The 20,522-nt window shown below is 46.9% G+C and overlaps 1 protein-coding gene and 1 pseudogene across 2 annotated transcripts; one reads left to right on the top strand and one right to left on the bottom strand.

Annotated features, from left to right (window-relative positions):
- Positions 1 to 250: 250 nt before the first annotated feature.
- Positions 251 to 17,339, bottom strand: TXNDC15 (thioredoxin domain containing 15). 2 transcript variants are annotated; one of them, XM_066344500.1, is made up of 5 exons: positions 17,141 to 17,339; positions 8,130 to 8,608; positions 5,343 to 5,506; positions 2,797 to 2,927; positions 251 to 659 (listed from the first exon to the last, which is right to left on the bottom strand). In XM_066344500.1, the coding sequence occupies exons 1-5, from the start codon at positions 17,205 to 17,207 to the stop codon at positions 463 to 465; spliced, it is 1,038 nt and encodes a 345-aa protein (XP_066200597.1). In that variant the 5' UTR covers positions 17,208 to 17,339; the 3' UTR covers positions 251 to 462. The 2 variants fall into 2 exon arrangements, with proteins under 2 accessions (XP_066200597.1, XP_066200596.1); XM_066344499.1 differs by having other exon boundaries at positions 8,130 to 8,614; positions 17,141 to 17,337.
- Positions 10,307 to 10,457, top strand: LOC136377919 (small nucleolar RNA SNORA5; annotated as a pseudogene).
- Positions 17,340 to 20,522: the final 3,183 nt, after the last annotated feature.

The raw sequence follows: 20,522 nt of genomic DNA, 5'->3' as shown, positions 1-20,522 counted from the left end.
AAGAGTTTTCTAGAACTAATCTGAAAGTCCTATTTCTGCCTTCTACCTAGTAAGCAGATTGTTATTGTCCTCATTTTCCACCAGAACACATCCCATTTCAAACTGGATTACTCCCTTAATCTACTGGATTCTGTTCAAGTAGTAAAAATAAGAATGGTGGATTCTATTGAATATTTTTGCATTTGCTTACTGCAATAAAAGTTAAAACACCAGTGTATAATGTTTTTTACACATTAAACCGTTCAACAAATACATGATTCTTCTTTTAATTTTATTTTTTTCATGAGTTTCTCCTTTTTTTTCGTTCAATCCCTCCACCCCTCCCTCACTCAGTCCTCCCCAAACGCATGATTCTTTGAAGCTGTAAGTCAACTCTTCACTGGAGAAAAGGTATGAAGCTGCAGCATTAATTTCTGAAATGAAGCATTGAGATTCCTCCTTCCAGCTTCCTTCAGTCCATCCCTACTCCACATGTTCCTGCTCTTGTCCTGGAATTAGCCACCGAATGTTCTCAGTTCGAATGGTAGCATACATAATAAAACTAATTAAAAAGAATAAGGAAAATACAAGCAACCAGTCCACATTTTTTATCAAAGTGCTGGGAAGAGGGCCAATTTGGTCGGCTTGAGTTACTACCACATTTTTCTTTGCTTCTATACCTGCAAGAGAAATCAATTGTTTCAGATCACATAGAAAACACAGCCTCAACCTGGAAACACTGAAGTTGCCGGTTCAAAACCCTGGGCTTGCCTGGTCAAGGCACATATGGGAGTTGATACTTCCTGCTCCTCCCCTCTTCTCTCTCTCTCTAATGAATAAATAAAATCTTAAAAAAAAAAGAAAGAAAACACAGCCACTACGTATCTTTTGGAAGTATTTTACAAGGTATGTAAAATGACATGCAGTCTTAAACGCCACTGCTGACATATCTGGGATGGGTTTCACTTGCTCAGGTGTACCCTGCACTTGCCTTTCTCCTCACCACATCAAGGGCACAGGACTACCTGCAGCTGCTCCAAGCTAAAACACTAGCATTTCTGTGAGCTCATCAGGGTATTGTGAGTTGTCTTTTGTTTTCTTTTTTAAGTTTTTAAAAATACTTATTGATTTTGAAAAAGAGAGAGAGTAATGGTGAGAGAGAAAAACATTGATTTGTTTTTCCACTTAATGCATTCATTAGTTGATTCTTGTATGTTCCCTCACCAGGGATTGAACCCTCAACCTGGTATATCGGGATGACACTCTTAACCAACTGAGCTACCTGACAGGAGTCTTCTGTTCTCTTTTGAGACCAAAGTTCAACAGGTAACTAGTAAAGCTACTCTCAGGAGTCTACAGGAAGTTTTCACAGGTTACGTAATAATAAATTCAAAATGCTTTTAAATAAATTTACTAAAAGAACTGTTAGCACAAATAACAATTGCGATCAGTGATTGCAAATTTCATTTGTATCCTAGGTTTTCTTAGAGCATTGTGCAAAATAGCTACCTCTCCATATCAATCTGAATTACAAGACCCAAAATCACTAACTGCCTGGTAACAAGCCTTCTTCTCCTGTGAGGTCACACTTGGCTCTTTGTTCTTTAGTGTTAGAAATAAATACATGCGGCCCTGGCCAGTTGGTTCAGCCCAGTGTGGATGTTCCAGGATTTGATTCCCACTCAGGGCACACAGGAGAAGCGACCATCTGCTTCTCCACACTCCCCCCTTTCTTCTCCTCCCACAGCCAAGGCTCCGCTGGAGCGAGTTGGCCCGTGCGCTGAGGATGGCACCATAGCCTCACCCCAGGCACTAAAATGGCTCTGCTTGCAACAGAGGAATGCCCCAGATGGGCAGAGCATCACCCCCTTGTGGGCATGCCAGGTGGATCCCTGTTGGGCACGTGTGGGAGTCTGTCTCTCTACCTCCCCGCTTCTCACCTAAAAAAAATACAAAAAGAAAAAGAAGTACATGCAACTTAATGTACATGGAAAGTATGTTATAATTTGTATTTATTATAATTTGTATTCTACTACAGGAAGAAGGTGTGCTCATTATTGAGGTGTTAAAGCTTTTGAATAATAGACTTTGCCAATGAAGGAAATTTCTTCAATATACAGTGCTCAAACTTTGTAAAAAAGAAGGCCGTCTGCTTTGGCAAATATTAAGGAATTAAAATAGCATCTACAAGTGAATTGATAAATGGAACACTATACAGCAACAAAAAACAACCAGCATATGCAACAGTGTAGATGAATCCCACAGATACAATGGTGAGTGAAATAAGCCAGACACAAACAATCCATACTTCTTCCCCATTAATATAAAGTTCAGAAATAGGTTACACTAGTCCATGCTGTTAGGACTCAAACTGGTGGGGCGGGGCAGGGCAGGGCAGGAGCAGCGGTGCTGAGGGAGGCTGGTAGTGTTCTCCATCTGGATCTGAACATTGGTTACTCAAGGTATCACTTTGTGAAAATGCATCACCTATGCATATTTTTGTGTAAATATTACACTCAAACGAAAAAAATTATTTAAAAAGGTATCTACAGGTGTATGGTATGTGAATTCTATCTCAATAAAGCTGTCCTTTAAAAAAAAAAGGTATTTTTAATCTATTAAAATTAGCCTGTTCATGTTATACTTGCTACCGATTGGGAGACATTTAACAGGCGAATAACAGTTCATGAGAAGAGAAGTTTTACATCTCCAAGCAATCTTGAATCCTTCACGTAAGGATGACAGCAGATGGGAACCCACAGAAGGCACAAAACCTCAGCAACAAAATCTCTTCTACAGCGCATTATTTCTACATACCTGTCTGGTTGAAAATGAAGATTTTCAGGGTTTCCAGTGTTCGGTCTGTATGATTAAACCTAGCCATTGGTTTAGCTCCTTGAAATAACAAGATGTTCGGAACAGCTACAGTGCCAAACCTGGTAGAAAGGCTACAAGGAAAAGTAAAAAAACCTGAATTAGTGTGGGCTTTCTCACACAATTAGCATATGAGAATGGATGGCAACAAATAAAACGGTCTATTCTGGGTGGAAGTTTCTGATATTCAAACTCTATAGACTTGCAGTTGCTTCTGACCTTCTTCTTTATGGGTCCTGGCTGGAGGCATTTTGGTTCTGCTGAGATGTGTTCTATTACAATATGAACGACACATGACCCGGTTATTCCACTATATAAGTTCCTAACTGCTATATCAGAACTTTCTAACCCATGGACAAAGCACACTGTCGTTTTACATTTCAAACTCTCCAGAATGCCCACATCCATCCCTCATAAAAAATTCAACTTATGCTAAACATTTTTTTTGGTAGGTTGGAACAAAGGAATTGATGATCTAACAAACACACCTGGAAGTTCACAATTAGGGCAGGATGACTGAGAAGTAATATGAACCGGAGCGATTTTGTTTCACCTTTACATAATGCAGAGTGGTGGTATGAGCTCCAAGTCAACACACTCTGGGTTCAAGCCTCAGGTCTGCCACTGAACCAAGTAGTCTGTGGAATCGGCAGATTACTTAACTTTTTTTTTTTTTTCAAGAGAGAGAGAGAGAGGCAGATAGGAAGGGAGAGAGATGAGAAGTATCAGCTCATAATTGGGACCTCAGCATCTCAGGTCAGCGCTCTATCTACTGCGCAACCACTGATCAGGCTAAATTACTTAAGCTCTGTAAGCCTCAATTTCCCGCATCAATTTTTTCTCTTAGGCCAGTTCTTCCTGAAGCCCCTGTGAGAATGACTGATTTGTTGGGAAATTTCTTTCTTCATAAACAGTCTCAGGTGAACACTTGCAGTTACCTTACCCACACCAAAATTCACTAGAGCACAAATTAATCAAGTGTTATTCAACTTCAGTTTTATCACCAACTTGACCATCATGCAGACTTCCCAAATTCACTCATACAACACTGTGTGGCCTGCTAAGGGGCGTCTGATTTAGAGAATGAGGGGCACATACAGTTTATAATCCAGGCACAGCTGTAGCACTTAGTGAACAAAGTTCACAGTAACATCTTATTGCACATTTAAAAAAGATAGGCCCTGGCAGGTTGGCTCAGCGGTAGAGTGTCGGCCTGGCGTGCGGGGGACCTGGGTTCAATTCCCGGCCAGGGCACATAGGAGAGGCGCCCATTTGCTTCTCCACGCCCCCCCCCTCTTCCTCTCTGTCTCTCTCTTCCCCTCCTGCAGCCAAGGCTCCATTGGAGCAAAGATGGCCCGGGCACTGGGGATGGCTCCTTGGCCTCTGCCCCAGGCGCTAGAGTGGCTCTGGTCGCGGCAGAGTGACGCCCCGGAGGGGCAGAGCATCGCCCCCTGGTGGGCAGAGCGTCGCCCCTGGTGGGCAAGCCGGGCGGATCCCGGTCGGGCGCATGCGGGAGTCTGTCTGACTGTCTCTCCCCGTTTCCAGCTTCAGAAAAAAAAAAAAAAAAAAGATAAAAGCCCACACAATATAAAAGAAATATAAAACAAGGGTAAATGTCATTTTAAAGAGCTAAGTTAATTCATTAATTTGTTGAATGTCCACTTAAGAATACTCATGCAAAAATAAATGTAAGAAAGAGGGAAAGGCCTGACCAAGGCGGTGGTGCAGTGGATGGAGCGTCGGACTGGGATGTGGAGGACCCAGGTTCGAAACCCCAAGATTGCCAGCTTGAGCACGGACTCATCTGGTTTGAGCAAGGCTCACCAGCTTGGACCCAAAGTCACTGGCTCCAGCAAGGGGTTACTCAGTTTGCTGAAGGCCCACGGTCAAGGCACATATGAGAAAGCAATCAATGAACAACTAAGAAACTGCACAAAGAATTGATGTTTCTCATCTCTCTCCCTTCCTGTCTGTCTGTCCCTGTCTGTCCCTCTCTCTGACTCTCCCTGTCTCTGCCACAAAAAAAAAAAAAAAAAAAAGAAGAAGGAACGGAAGAATAAAAAACAAAGAAAGAAATTCGAAGTAGACACAGAACAGGGAGTTAGGCTGTCAGGCCTAAACTGCAGGTGAAAGTCCAAGGGAAGATCCTACTTGTGATCTGATTTTGCTAATTCTTTCTGGCCAGGATCCGAGAAAGTCCTCTGGCCCCTCCCCTGCCATGAGGCAGAGCTATCTTTAAATTCCACCACAGAGAAGAGTCCTCCTTCCTCAAAAGGGGCCTCCAGAAAAGGAGCTGTCAGCTTCGTCAGTCAGCTGACACTCTTCATGACTCTCCTCATTCGCACCTGCCTTTCCCTTCCTTCAAGCCCTTTGAGAAAGCTCACACTACCTCCACTGCTTTCCACTTAACTAGTTACTGCCTCCAAATGACTGTCACCATCATCCCAAAGGATAAGAAGGAAACCCAAAACCCAATCAACGGAAAATACCTGCTATGCTGAGATGCATCCAGGGCCAAAAAATTAAGAGCTGGAAACGCCCGGGGCAGAGAATTAAAATGAGGGGCCAAACTGGCAGAAAATCGGCACCAAGGTGTGTAAAACAGGACTAGTGTGCAGTCACTCCCATTGGGGTTTAGAAAATCCATAAGGTCCTGCAGTAAAAGAAACAAGTGTTAAAGTCAGCAGCACGGGCCCTGGCCGGTTGGCTCAGCGGTAGAGCGTCAGCCTGGCATGCGGGGGACCCGGCTTCGATTCCCGGCCAGGGCACATAGGAGAAGCGCCCATTTGCTTCTCCACCCTCCCCCTCCTTCCTCTCTGTCTCTCTCTTCCCCTCCCGCAGCCAAGGCTCCATTGGAGCAAAGATGGCCCGGGCACTGGGGATGGCTCCTTGGCCTCTGCCCCAGGCGCTAGAGTGGCTCTGGTCGCGTCAGAGCGACCCCCCGGAGGGGCAGAGCACCCCCCCCCCCCCCGTGGGCAGAGCGTCGCCCCTGGTGGGCGTGCCGGGTGGATCCCGGTGGGCAGATCCCGGTCGGGCGCATGCTGGGAGTCTGACTGTCTCTCCCCATTTCCAGCTTCAGAAAAAAAAAAAAAAAAGTCAGCGGTATGTTTTTCTGGACGGACACCGAATAGGAAACACTGCTGACTCCAGGGAAAGGAGGTGGGGCAGGGGTGGGAGGTAGACTGTAGTGTATCCCCTTAAACCCTTTTGGATGTTGAACCATAGGCATCCCTCAGTCAGCAGAAAAGTTACTATCAAATAACAAGTTATAAACTTTCCTCTAAGCTGTCTTAATATTACTGTAAAGCAATTTTAATAGTTTTCATAATTTATTCATTCAAATACTAGGTATTCACAGGGTATGGGCCACTTCACAACCTTTGATTGTGTGTCTCTCACAACCTAATGGCATTATTAGAGAACTGTGATCTGAGGTCCAAACTATCATCTTAGTTGATCCAAGTCTGTACTAAGCAGATCAATATATTTTTCCAAAGGTTAGTCAAGTCAAAAGTGCATCATTCCTGCCACCACCCTAGCTCAGCCTACTTAAACTGCTCTCTCCTGGTCACGTGTGTGACACTCATAAGACAAGTCCCACAGAGTTAAGGCATAGTTTTTACCAGACACTGAGGAGACAGTGTGAGGCGAGCACTGACCCTGTACTTTGAGGGGCTCAGCATACCATACGGGCCCTCATTTAGAAGCAGCAGCCTTGGCCAGTTGGCTCAGTGGTAGAGCATCAGTTAAGCACGTGGATGTCCTAGGTTCAAAACCTAGTCAAGGCACACAGGAGAAGCAACCATCTGCTCCTCTACTCTTCCCTCTCTCCCTTCTCTCTCTCTCTTCCCCTCCCACAGCCATGGCTCAGTTAGTTCCAGCCTATCAGCCCCAGGCACTGAGGATGGCTCCGAGAAGCCTCCACCTCAGGCGCTAAAAATAGCTCAGTTGCAATCATGGCCCTAGATGGGCAGAGCATCAGCCCCAGATGGGGGATGCAAGTGGATCCTGGTCAGGGCACATGTGGGAGTCTGTTTATCTCCTCTCCTCTCACTTGGAAAACAGAAAAAAAAGCAATTGCAGCTTTCAGAGCTCTGACTTCTCTGAATTCATGCTGCTGACAACTATCCTACAGAAAGCTATCAGTCTGTATCCTACTATCCTCTTTGGAATCACTGCTTATCCAACTAGAAACATGGCTGGGTTTGGGACAATTGTCTCAGTAGTCATTCAAGAGTAAACACTCTTTGGAAGAAAAAATTTTTCTTCAATATATCATACTTCCCAGGGGTATTACTAATCAAACAATGCTAAATTATAATTTTAGTAATTCAGATTTTTTAGAATTTATTGATTGATTTTAGAAAGAGAAAAGGGAAGGAAAAGACAGAAACATTGATCTGTTCCTGTATGTGCCCTGACCCCGGATCAAACTGGCAACCTTTGAATATCGGGATGATGCTCTAACCAACCAAGCTATCCGGCCAGGGCAGATTTTTTTTATAATTCAGATTTTTTAAGTGGCTTCTGTTATGATTCTGATGCCCACTAGAATTTTTACCTTGAGGCTTGGGGATGAGGCTCTCCCAAGAATGACTAGGACGAAGCTTCCCAAAAAGCACAGCCCTGGCCGGTTGGCTCAGTGGTAGAGCGTTGGCCTGGCATGCAAGGGGTCCCAGGTTCGATTCCCAGCCAGGGCACACAGGAGAAGCGCCCATCTGCTTCTCCACCCCTCCCCCTCTCCTTCCTCTCTGTCTCTCTCTTCCCCTCCTGCAGCCAAGGTTCCATTGGAGCAAAGATGGCCCGGGCGCTGGGGATGGCTCCTCGGCCTCTGCCCCAGGCGCTGAAGTGGCTCTGGTCGCAACAGAGCGACGCCCCCGGAGGGGCAGAGCATCGCCCCCTGGTGGGCAGAGCATCGCCCCCTGGTGGGCAGAGCATCGCCCCCTGGTGGGCAGAGCATGGCTCCCTGGTGGGCGTACCGGGTGGATCCCTGTCGGGCGCATGCAGGAGTCTGTCTGACTGTCTCTCCCCGTTTCCAGCTTCGGAAAAATACAAGAAATAAACAAACAAACAAACAAACAAAAAGCACAATGGAACTAGTTATATCTCCTTTCCTACAAACATCACAGAGAGCCAAGTCCATTCTCACTCATGCAGCCACTATATTACTTACAATACGATCAAGATTACCACCCTCCATTTCAAAGTTGATAGAATCTTGAATCATAAAATCAATGTGCTGAAAAGCAAAAAAGTACTAAATCATTTTTTCTTACCTGTGACATATTTAAAATTTTCAGGGTGAAATTTTCTATTCCAGTGACGTTTCTTTCCTCGCAGTTGACCTTGGGAGACTTCTGGCTGTCAGTGTGATTGGAGTCCTCAGTGGGGGCTGGGTCAGCTTCCACCGCTTCTGGCTCCATGTACTCCTCTTCTTCCCTATCCGGGAGGCTGACTCCAGCACCCCCCAGGGAAAAGAGGCTCTTCCGGAGGTCACACCGTGAGTCCTCATTCCCTCCAGCCTCACAGGTGCCACTGCTGGGCTCTGAGTTCAGTTTGTCCTCGGCTTCCCCAGGAATCACAGATACCATCACCATGTGGTCGCCTTCGGTGTCCAGCCCCAGCACTGCATCGGCCTCTGCTGCTGACCCTGTGCCCATTGGGCCATGTGAAGGCTTCTCTTCACCCACGTGCATGGACCCCGCCTGGAGCCGAGGTGCAGACTGCTCCCCTGACCATAAGTGACCACTTCCCTCTGCAACTACAACATGCCAGCATGTTCACAGTCATACCTGACTTCCAAATAAATGACCCCCAAAGAATTATTACAGTTCTCCTCAAGTATGACATTTTTCCCTAAGGGAAAAAAGGCTGTCTTTCCCATTAAACTATCAGAGGGCTCTTCACCATTCTCCAGGTCACGGAGAAAGCTCAAGGAGGTAGTTGATTAATGAATGCCAAATAAATAAGTAGACAAATATGATACATAGCTTCAAGCAAAATCCGCTGCTTGCCATGTGAATTATAAACAAAAAAATTCCAGTGCGGACATTCCATTGATAAAATATAATACAAACATTTTAACAGTTTCAGTCATTTGATGAAAACATCTAAGGAAGTAATGATGACTTTATGGAAGAATCTACTATGGCAAAGCATCGTTGCACATGTAACAGTTCTGTGAGATGGGCAGGACAAAGGTTATCACCCCCACTTAACAGATGACCAACAGAGGCAGCAGACAGCTTCGGCATAATGCCCATTGGCACACTGAGCAGGCAATGAAGCCAGGCCTAGGAGCACCTGCAGTGCAGGAGCAACAGCAGGGAGAAAAGGAGAGCCTCTAGCTTGGGCTTCGGCAAAATGCTGCTACGGGCAGAGTCCTGGGCAGTCTTGAATGTCCACTTAGCAATCTCCACTCACCTCTGTAACAAATCCTCCTGCTCTCCAGCTCTCATTAACCCAACAACAGCTGCCAGACTCTGTGCCAAGCAATGACTAGGGGAAACAAATGAGCCCAACTGCACTCACGCAAGCTCACCATGTGGCTAGGGAGCCACCAGCTGAGTAATGAACTCTGCCAAGCCACCACCAGCATGTCATCAGATTATGAATGACCAACTAGCTTCAGAGCTGGGGGGGCCTGGGAGCAGGATTCCTAAGGTACACACATTCATATACGGTCTTGGTCTTAGAGAACATTCCCATAGAGATCGGTGGACTCATTTGGCAATTCAAAAACATTCTGCTTCTGGCTAAGATGGAGTAACAGGGACCAGATTTACCCTCCCTCCTAAAGCAACCCAAAGACAGTCAAATACATGAAACAACTGTTTCAGAAGACTATTTATCAGGCAATGAAGAACAGAGATGTCTGAGAAACAGGAAATGTGAGGAGAGCCCGGCAATCAATCTAGCTTACTGCCTGAGGAGTTCTTTCTCACTGTGGCCTGAGGCAGGGGAACAGTCAGAGCCCAGTGGACTCAGAGAATTGAGGAAATGAAGCTGAGGGTCGGAGACCAAGGCAGCTAGAGTTAGCAGAAGAGAATACCAGAGATGGGAGTGCAGCAGAGCACAGACTCCAGAGATCTGCAGAGGGGCCCTTCCAGCACATGCATGTGACTAAACTACCCAAAGCCAGGGAAAGAACCACCCAAAAGTATCAGAGGCAACAGTACCCAACACTTGCACAGCTGGGAATTGTACCTGCACTCACCAGCTAGACTGGAAAACCTCATATTTCATGGCACACTGGGCAGAGTACACAAAAGGGACTTGCCCCAGTAATGGGGCACAATTAACCCTGGAGAAAGTAAATACAGCTTTGCTCCCATCTAGCAAACCTTTTAAAAGTAAGGATCAAATTGTTTTCAGCAATTTAATTTTCAGAGGCTGACCTTAACTGTACCTCAGAACAAACTTCAGGAACATTTATAGGAATACTAAAATATCCAGCACTCAAGGTAAAATTCATGTCTGGCATCAGAGACCTCCAGGAGCAAAAAGAAGGAAAATATCCAGATGGCTGCTACAGCAAGCTCCACCGCTCATGGGCTCTGGGTTCCTGCCCTGGGACCTGGGGATAAGTTTAGCTGTGGACATGGAGAAAAAAAAAAAGAAGGAAAATATGACCCATAATGAGAATAATGAACCAACTGAAACTGATCTAGAGCTTGCACAAGTGTCAGAATTATTAGACAAGGATATTAAAACAGTAATTGTGCCCTGGTCGGTTGGCTCAGCGGTAGAGCGTTGGCCTAGCGTGCGGAGGACCCGGGTTCGATTCCCGGCCAGGGCACACAGGAGAAGCGCCCATTTGCTTCTCCACCCCTCCGCCGCGCTTTCCTCTCTGTCTCTCCTTCCCCTCCCGCAGCCAAGGTTCTATTGGAGCAAAGATGGCCTGGGCGCTGGGGATGGCTCTGTGGCCTCTGCCCCAGGCGCTAGAGTGACTCTTGTCGCAACATGGCGACGCCCAGGATGGGCAGAGCATCGCCCCCTGGTGGGCAGAGCGTCGCCCCATGGTGGGCGTGCCGGGTGGATCCCGGTCGGGCGCATGCGGGAGTCTGTCTGACTGTCTCTCCCTGTTTCCAGCTTCAGAAATATGCAAAAAAAAAAAAAAAAAAATTAAAACAGTAATTGTTAAATGTATGACATGAGTTCAAAAAGTAAAAAAAAAAAAAGTAGATATAAAGACATACAAAAATTTTTTGAAAAGATTTTATTTATTGATTTTAGAGAGAGGAGACACAGAGGGGAAGGAGTAGAAAACGTCAACTCATAGTTGCTTCTCATATGTGCCTTGACTGGGCAAGCCTGGGATTTTGAACTAGCAACCTCAACATTCCACATCGACACTTTATCCACTGCACTACTAAAGATCAGGCAATAAAATAATTTTTAGCTTGGCTGGTGGTGGTGCACTGAGGTCCCAGGTTCAAAACTCCAAGGTCACCAGCTTGAGTGTGGGCTCATCTGGCTTAAGCACAGGCTCACCCGCTTGAATGCAGGTTTGCCGGCTTGAGCGTGGGATCACAGACATGATTCCCCATGGTTTCTGGCTTGAGCCCAAAGGTCACTGGCTTGAGCAAGGGGTCATTGGCTCGGCTGGAGCCCCCTAGTCAAGGAATATATGAGAAGCAATCAGTGAACAACTAAGGTGCCGCAACTATGAGTTGATGCTCTCCCTTCCCACCTGTCGTTCTCTCTCTTTCTGTCTCTCAAAATAAATAAATAAATCAGGACACAAATTAGAATCTGGTTCTCTTTGATTCACCCGCATGCAAAAAATGAATAGATGTCCCCCACAGAAAATCAAAAGGGAGTCTAAGTGATGCAGAAAGCTGGTATTTTAAGTTCAGGAGTGTAGTTTTTCCCTCCCATGAAGATATTGAAGTAGATAGTAGATTAGGAAAAAAAAATTCATACTGCCTCAGGTACCACTGTTTTCATTTAGTTATTGAGGAGAAAGAAAACACTGAATTTGTTCCACATTAAGCTACATATGAATTACCATTAGAGAGCCACTGAATCATCCCATGGTAATGCATCTTCTAAAAGACATTGCTTCTTTACCTAAACAAGCTGATTGTAGCTTGACCTATATATAAAGTGAAAATTATTGCAATTATTGCATTACTGGCAGCAAGGAAGATGTCTGGAGAACAAAGGTGGGGGCACCACGCCGCCTCTGCCCGAAGCCCTAGCCTCGCCCAGCTCCTTCACACTGTCCAGTGTTTTTTCAGAAGGTTCTCTACCAGCAGCAGGTTTTTCCACACTGGCTTCTGTGGCAGGGGAGCCAAATGTGGGAGGACCGAAAACAGCCAGGATTTGGAGGGGCAGCAACCCATACTTTCCCCAGGAAATACTCAGTGTGTGCACCTAACAAGTGGAGAAAATACTACTGAAATGCAGAAATTCACAGGGCTACCATGCAGACTTTTTTTTTTTTTTTTTTTAAGATTTTATTTGTTGGCTTTTAGGGAAAGGAGAGGAGAGATAGACCAAGAGGGGGGCGAAGCTGGAAGCATCAACTCATAGTATTTGCTTCCTGTATGTGCCTTGACCAGGCAAGTCTGGGGTTTTGAACTGGTGACCTCAGTGTTCCAGGTTGATGCTTTATCCACTGCACCACCAAAGGCTACCATGCAGATTAAATGAGAAAAGATGTGTATGGTCCCTGGCATATAGTAGGACTCCATAAATGGCTGCAGTGATGCTAGTAGTGATGATGATATGACCGATGTTTACAATTCAAAGAGATGGACAGCACCATCACTAAGTTCTATTAAGTCCTCTGCTAAATACATTCTGGACCAATCCAGAATGGTGTGGACCCACCACACCCCTCAACCCAGGCCACAGCCACCTCTCACCTGGACAATTGCGATAGTCCCCTAACTGGTCTCTGTGGTTGGCCCTCTATCTGCCCTCTCCAGGCCCTGCTCCCCACAGCAACCCAAGTGGAACTGACAGTTAAAAATAAATCTAAGCCTGACCTGTGGCAGTGCAGTGGATAAAGTGTCAACCTGGAACACTGAGGTTGCTGGTTCAAAACCCTGGGTTTGCCTGGTCAAGGCACATATGGGAGTTGATGCTTCCTGCTCCTCCCCCCTCCTCTCTCTCTCTCGCTCTCCTCTCTCAAAAATGAATAAATAAATTTTTTAAAAAGATACATCTAATGTTACAACCCTCCCTAAAATCCACTCAAAGGCCTCCCCCTGACCTGTGAATGAGTCTGTACTCTGTAGCATAAACACCAGGCCCCTCGTGATGTGGCTTCTGTCCACACTCCCAACTGGTGTCACCAGGCATTTCTGGTCCCTGATCATTCATGCTCTCCACCTTCCTTGGAGCTGTCCTGGCTGTTTTTCTGTGGGGAAAGCCCTCTGCCCACTCTTCTTGTGGCTAATCCAACATATCCCTCAGATCTCACCCTAAACTTCACCAGTATGAGTTGAACTTCACCCTCTCTGACCCTCAGACCTGAAGGACTTCCCATTATAACATCCAGTAATGGCCCTGGAACACCCTCGAAGTATTTTCCACTCTTGTAATTTACTTGTTTGTAGTCATTTAATGCCTGTCTTCCCCATCAGACAGGAGGACAGGCCTGTTTCTCTGTCTGGCTCTGTACCCTCAGTGTCCAACACATTGTATGGCATATGATGTATGTATGCTCCATAACAGTCTGCTGATTGTCTGGTGAGGACGGACATGGGTGTGCCGAAGCCAGGAGTTACTGCCAGTCCCTTGACAGCGGGACAGCACTGCCACCTCCGGTTGCTAATCTGTCAGTGGTGTCCTCTGAGGAAAAAAGCTTTGGAATTGGTTGGGGAGCTGTGTGAAAAATGTTGGGGGATTGGGAACTACAAATTGATAGTCAAAAAATGGTCCTGGAAATGTAAAGCACAGCATAGGAATATAGTCAATAATATTGTCAGAACTATGGACAGTGCCAGGTGAGCACGTGAAATATCAGGGAACCACTTTGTAAAGTAACCACTAGGCTGTACACCTGAAACTAATATAAAATAATTGAATGTAAACTGTAATTGAAAAGTAAATTAGCCCTGGTAGGTGGCTCAGTGGATAAAGCATTGTCCCGGCATGCCGAGGTCACAGGTTTGATCCCTATCAGGGCATGTATGAGAAGCAATCAATGAGTGCACAATTAAATGGAACCACATAAAACAATGAATTGATACCTCTCTCTCCCCTTTTCTCTCTAAAATCAATGGAAAATTTTTCTAAAATAAATAATAAAATAAAATGTAAAATTCTTGTATTTTTCAGTCACCGTGAAAAGAAACCAGCTGGTAAAGGTCCCTAGGTCCTCACCCCACTCATGGCCTGGCCAAGATGACTCACCCCCTTGGCTGTTGTTATCCTCAGGTCTACATGAATAGGACCTGACTGCTAAGTAGACTCCCTGAACGAAACAATAAATCAACCCCCTGAATCAGCCAAGAAACAGAAAGTACATTCAACCAGGGCAATTCCAGGAGAGCTTAATAAAGGGACCAGCAACCTGTAGGCTGGATGTGGAAAAAACAAAAACAATGGTAAAGAACTCCAGCGCCAGGCTTGACCAGGTGGTGGCGCAGTGGATAGAGCGTCGGACTGGGACGCCGAGGACCCAGGTTCGAGGCACCAAGGTCGCCAGCTTGAGCGCAGGCTCATCTGGTTTGAGCAAAGCTCACCAGCTTGAGTCCGGGATCGTTGGCTTGAGCAAGGGGTCACTCAGTCTGCTGAAGCCCTCCCCTCCCTGCCCCCCCACCCCAGCCAAGGCACATATGAGAAAGCAATCAGTGAATAACTAAGGTGCTGCAACGAAGAATTGATGCTTCTCATCTCTCTCCCTTCCTGTCTATCTGTCCCTCTCTCTGTCTCTGTCACAAAAAACAAACAAACAAAACAACAACAACAACGAAACTCCAGCGCCAGAAATAGAGGTTGGCAATCCAGTTACCACTCATAGGTCTTAAGAAGCCAGAGGCAGAGGCCTGACCATGTGGTGGTGCAGTGGATAGAGCGTTGGACTGGGATGCATTGGACCCAGGTTTGAGACCCGAGGTCACCAGCTTGAGTGCGGGCTCATCTGGCTTGAGCAAGGCTCACCTCAAGGAAGGGGTTACTTGGTCTGCTGAAGGCCCACGGTCAAGGCACATATGAGAGAGCAATCAATGAACAACTAAGGTGTTGCAATGAAAAACTGATGATTGATGTTTCTCATCTCTCTCCGTTCTTGTCTGTCTGTCCCTATCTGTCTCTCTGTCACTGTAAAAAAAAAATTTTTTTTTAAATTAAAAAAAAAAAAGCCAGAGGCAGAAACAATCCCAGAACCTTGAAACACTGAGGACAGCCCTGCCTGGGTAGGACTAGTGAACCTTCCCATGGTAATGCTGTGTAACTCAGCTGGCTGGAGCACTGTCACAATAGGCCAAAGTTGTGTGTTTGATCCCCAGTTAGGGCACATACAGGACCTAATGAATGCATAAATCAGTGGAACAACAAATTGATGTTTCTCTCCCCTTTCCTCTCTAAAATCAATAAATAGAAAAAACTTTTAAATTATCTAATCCTTAAAAAAACAAAACAGCCTGACCAGGCGGTGGCGCAATGGATAGAGCATCGGACTGGGATGCCGAGGACCCAGGTTCGAGACCCCAAGGTTGCCAGCTTGAGCACGGGCTCATCTGGCTCGAGCAAAAAGCTCACCAGCTTGGACCCAAGGTCACTGGCTGGAGCAAGGAGTTACTCAGTCTGCTGAAGGCCCACGGTCATGGCACATAGGAGAAAGCAATCAATGAACAACTAAGGTGTCCCAACGAAAAACTGATGATTGATGCTTCTCATCTCTCTCTGTTCCTGTTTGTCTGTCCCTATCTATCCCTCTATCTGACTCTCTCTCTCTCTGTCCCTGAAAACAAAACAAAACAAAACAGTGAGGACAGACTTCCAGAAACTGTGATTTTCAGTGGAAGGAAACAGCCAACCTGTGATAACCCCTGAAGACGGGCGCTAAGAGAATCAATACCAGACCTCTCCCTTTCTTCATTCTGACCCAAAGGAAGCCAGAAGGCAGGAGAGACTGTTGTGTTATTCCACACAGGGCAGCCACTAAGGGCACAGAGCTGGATGCACAAGGCAGAAGATACCCAGCACAAGCTTCCCTCTCTCTGATGCTGGGAGTTAAATGTAGTGACAGAAGGTAGATTAAAAATTAGAAATTTGACTGTGAAATCAGGCAGACCTGGGCTTGATTCTTGGTTCAACTCTGGCTGTTTGATAGCAAGTGTCTTACTGATGCTGAGTCTCACCTTACTTGTCTATAAAAAGGTAACAATAACAACATCTACTTCATAGCACTTAAAGATTAAATAAGATGATGTTTGTAGAGCACTAAGCACAGCACCAGGCACATGATGAGTGCTTTCATTAACTGTAATTACTGTACTGAACTATCCCTGAGTCTTCTCCCTGCTCAGCAACCCCGCTGCCCTGCCTCGACCAGGACAGCCAGGGAAAGAAAAGACCTGTTCTGAATGACAAGCAAAACCAAAGGGTGTGCACTGTACCAGGGCTGCGAGGAATGGGGTGGAGGAGCAGTGGGAGGAAGGCTCTGCTCCTGGACCCAGCCAGGCCTCCAGGGCGGCTACCCTCTCCACCCGAGGGGCCCTGCAAGCACGCCCTGGCAAGCCATGGGTTACCCTGTGGGGGTCCCCTGTGTTTCTGATATCTGTCCTTCGCACAGGCACCAGAGCAAGAGCGGTCTTCTTAAGAAAGTGGTCGAGCAGGGTACAAAGTAAAGCGTGGCCTCTGCCATTTCCCAAAAGTGCCAACTCGGGCAGAGTACCTGGCCTGCCCGAGCCCAGCGTCCCCACCTGTTAACTGAAGATACAACGAAACCTGGCTCCCCGGGTCGGTGGGAGGGCTAAGTGAGAAAAGGAAGGAAAGCGCTACGCACAGTTCCTGGCTCCCGATAAGGGCAGCACAAATGCCGGCTACTCGTTATAACTGTCATTAACAAGAGCCTCGGGAAGCGCTACTGCACGGTCATTCCCTGCTGACAGTAGCCAGCCGAGGGGCCTGAACGCGGCCCAGCCACAGCCCGTCCCCCGCTCCACCGCGGAGCCAGCGCGGGAAGAGCCGGCGACGGGCGAGGCGAGACGCGCGTTGCGGGCCTCCGTGCAGGTCAGACCGTCGCCCAGGCGGACCCCCACTTGGCCCCGGCATTTCGCACACCGCCGCCTGCCACCCGCCAGCCACCGTCCCAGCCGGTACTCACCCTCCTGGCCGCGGGCGGGAGGCCCCAGCACCCACAGCAGGACCTGCCACCAGCCGAGGAGCCTCATCGCGCGGGGCGGCGGCCGGGACCACCACCCTGGCCGAAGAGCAACCGGCACACGGCCACGCGAGTCGAACTCTCAACCGGAGGAAGCCCAGGGCCAGCCCGGAGCGAGAGCGCAGGCGCGGGCCCATACCGCCATCTTGGAAGCTGGCAGCCGCTGCGTGCGCCATCTTGGTGCCGGGCGGCTTGTCTGAGGGTCTGAGGGTGGATCCGGGCCCTTGAGAAGTCAAGCACAGGACACTTCCGGTCATCTCGAACTTTCTGATCCCCAAATCCTGGGTGGCGGGCGCGGGGTTCCAGCAGAGATCCATGGCCCTCTTTCTTCACGGGCCCGGTGAGGCGGGCCTGGCTGCCAGCTGCACACACTGCAACCACCAGTGTTTTATTCTTAGACCAGGAAGGCCCAAAGGCCTCCTTGCAGTGCCCCCTCCAGATGAAAGTCTTCGAAACTCCTGCCCTACGGTGCTACCCTAGCTCAGGTTGCAGGATTAAAGACAGGATACCCAGTAAATTTGAATTTCACAGAAATAACGATTAGGTTTTTACTGTAAGAGACATACCAAAATTCAGATGTAACTGAGTGTCCTGTAATTTATTTGCTGCATCTGGCAGTCTTAATGTACCTGCCTGCTCAGGGCAGAAGGTTTTAGTTGGTTGTTTTGTCCACGTGAGAAACGTCCAAATCTCTAGAGAATTTTTATGAGTTTATTTGAGCCAACTTGGCAACAATTGCCTGGCAGTAAAATCTCAACCATTTAAGAAAATGCTCTGGGGAATAGCAGTTTTGCAGCTTATTTTATACATAAAGATAAAAGGAGAAGTGAAGAGGGTTACATGTAATTCATTGGTGGTAGAGTAGGGAGGCAGGAGAAAGCGAAGCCTGGGAATCTGAGAGTGGATAGAGTAAAATGAATAGACACTTTTTTTTTTCCATTTTTTTACAGAGTCAGAGAGAGGGATAGACAGGGACAGACAGGAACGGAGAGATGAGAAGCATCAATCATTAGTTTTTCGTTGCGCATTGCGACACCTTAGTTGTTCATTGATTGCTTTCTTATATGTGCCTTGACCGTGGGCCTTCAGCAGACCGAGTAACCCCTTGCTGGAGCCAGCGACCTTGGGTCCAAGCTAGTGAACTTTTGCTCAAACCAGATGAGCCTGCACTCAAGCTGGCGACCTCGAGGTCTCGAACCTGGGTCCTTGGCATCCCAGTCTGACGCTCTATCCACTGCGCCACCACCTGGTCAGGCTAGATACATATATTTTTAGTTAACAATTAACGTTTACAGCAGTGGTCCCCAACCTCCGGGCCGCAGACCAGTACCGCTCTGTGGGCCATTTGGTACCGGTCCGCAGAGAAGGAATAAATAACTTACATTATTTCCGTTTTATTTATATTTAAGTCTGAACGATGTTTTATTTTTTAAAAATGACCAGATTCCCTCTGTTACATCTTTCTAAGACTCATTCTTCACGCTTGTCTTGTAAATTCAACAATTATATTTAAAAATACCAGTTTTTACGCCAGTCGCATAATTTTATTTTGTGCATTTATCCATCCCACCCTAAAGGCCGGTCCGTGAAAATATTTTCTGACATTAAACCGGTCGGTGGCCCAAAAAAGGTTAGGGACCACTGGGTTACAGCACAGATAGCATATGGAAAACATGGTAACAGGAGGGGTTCTGCGGTCTCCCAGCTGCCATGCTGGCCTTCCCTGACCTTGTCAGGTTTAGTATTTGGCCCCTTATTTATCCAGTTTTAACTAACCTTCAGGGCAGTCTCTCCTCCCAAAAACACCCCTCAAGACTGGGTCCTGGAGCATGTAAAGCCATGGGGAGCATAAAGCTAGGAAAGAGCCTAGAATGAAGCAAGCTTGGATGGGGAGGGGAGGTGGGCAACTGAAAAACAGGGCTGTCCATTCCAGAGCAAAGTCACAGAGGAGGGAATCTAAGAGAATGTTCTCTGAGGGGATAAAAAGGATGACCCTCCTTGTCAGCAGAGGGGAGGGCCTCCTAAAAACACAAAAGATCTTTACATCAAGGCTTTGGTAAATATGGCAATGTTAAGAGGAACCTGGGCTTTTTGGCCATGTAGTGAATGCTGGCTCCAACAATTTTAAGAGTAGATGGTCACTCAGGTATGTAACTTTTTTCTTTTCTTTGTGTGTGTGTGTGTGTGTTTCTTAAGTTGGAAATGGGGAGGCAGTCAGACAGACTCCCGCATGTGCCTGGTCGGGATCCACCCGGCATGCCCACCAGGGGGCGTCACTCTGTTGCAACCAGAGCCATTCTAGCGCCTGAGGCAGAGGCCACAGAGCCATCCTCAGCGCCCGGGCAAACTTTGCTCCAATGGAGCCTTGGCTGCAGGAGGGGAAGAGAGAGAGAGGAAGGAGAGGGGAAGGGGTGGAGAAGCAGATGGGCACTTCTCCTGTGTGCCCTGGCCGGGAATCGAACCCAGGACTCCCGCACGCCAGGCCGATGCTCTACCACTGAGCCAACAGGCCAGGGCCGTAATTTTTTTCAAAGTTCAGTTTCTTCATCTGTAAAATCGGGATGAAATTATCGAGTTATGTGGATTAGTGAGATGTAAAGTAATCAGCACTTCAAAGTGGTAGTTGTTACTATTTGGGTGATATGATTCTAGTGGAGTAACCATAATACCCATTGTGCCCATCAAAGATTGTTAGACCAGAGAGATTCATTAACTTGAACCTATGAAAGATTTTTTTTTTTTTTAATTTCGGCAAGAAAGGAAGGGAGAGAGAGACAGGAACAATGAACTGCTCCTGCATGTGCCCTGACTGGGGATCGAACCTGCAACCTCTGCACTTCAGGATGATGCTCCAACCAACTGAGCCATTTGGCCAGAGCATCATGGATGAGTCTTATAGGCTGCCATGGTTTTGTTATAATAAATTCTCAAGTGGGTCCAGGAGTATCTGAGACAATGGACAAGATGGGCAAAAGAGCCCACAGTTCTAGAGTTGATGACAATAGTCATCATTTGGCTAATTACCTTCCTCATCCCCAACAGTGTAATAACAAATTTTTCTTTCTTTAACTTATTCTTTCCCTGTACCCTCCATTCCCAATTTGAAGGTGCATGAAAAGCCAATAGAACAGAGGATTAAGGGGATTTAGGATTAATGAAAAGGAGGCTGGTTTGACTCATCTGGACACTCCAACATGGATGCCCTATAGTTACTACTTTTTCCTTTTTTTATTTTTTATTTATTTATTTTTTTTACAGAGACAGAGAGAAAGTCAGAGTGAGGGATAGACAGGGACAGACAGACAGGAACAGAGAGATGAGAAGC

Source organism: Saccopteryx leptura, chromosome 6 (assembly GCF_036850995.1).
Source record: "Saccopteryx leptura isolate mSacLep1 chromosome 6, mSacLep1_pri_phased_curated, whole genome shotgun sequence".
Lineage (NCBI taxonomy): Eukaryota > Metazoa > Chordata > Mammalia > Chiroptera > Emballonuridae > Saccopteryx > Saccopteryx leptura.
The sequence above is the reverse complement of the archived record's forward strand: the minus strand, read 5'-3'. Positions and strand labels throughout refer to the sequence as shown.

What these genes read in the sequence shown, in the direction of transcription:
- TXNDC15 (XM_066344499.1), bottom strand. Translation starts at nt 17,207, where the DNA reads ATGAGGCTCCTCGGCTGGTGGCAGGTCCTGCTGTGGGTGCTGGGGCCT. An exon ending in AAATTTTAAATATGTCACAG is followed by an intron (nt 5,507 to 8,129) that starts GTAAGAAAAAAT and finishes CTTTTACTGCAG; the next exon opens with GACCTTATGGATTTTCTAAA. An exon ending in CTTCATTTTCAACCAGACAG is followed by an intron (nt 660 to 2,796) that starts GTATGTAGAAAT and finishes TTTCTCTTGCAG; the next exon opens with GTATAGAAGCAAAGAAAAAT.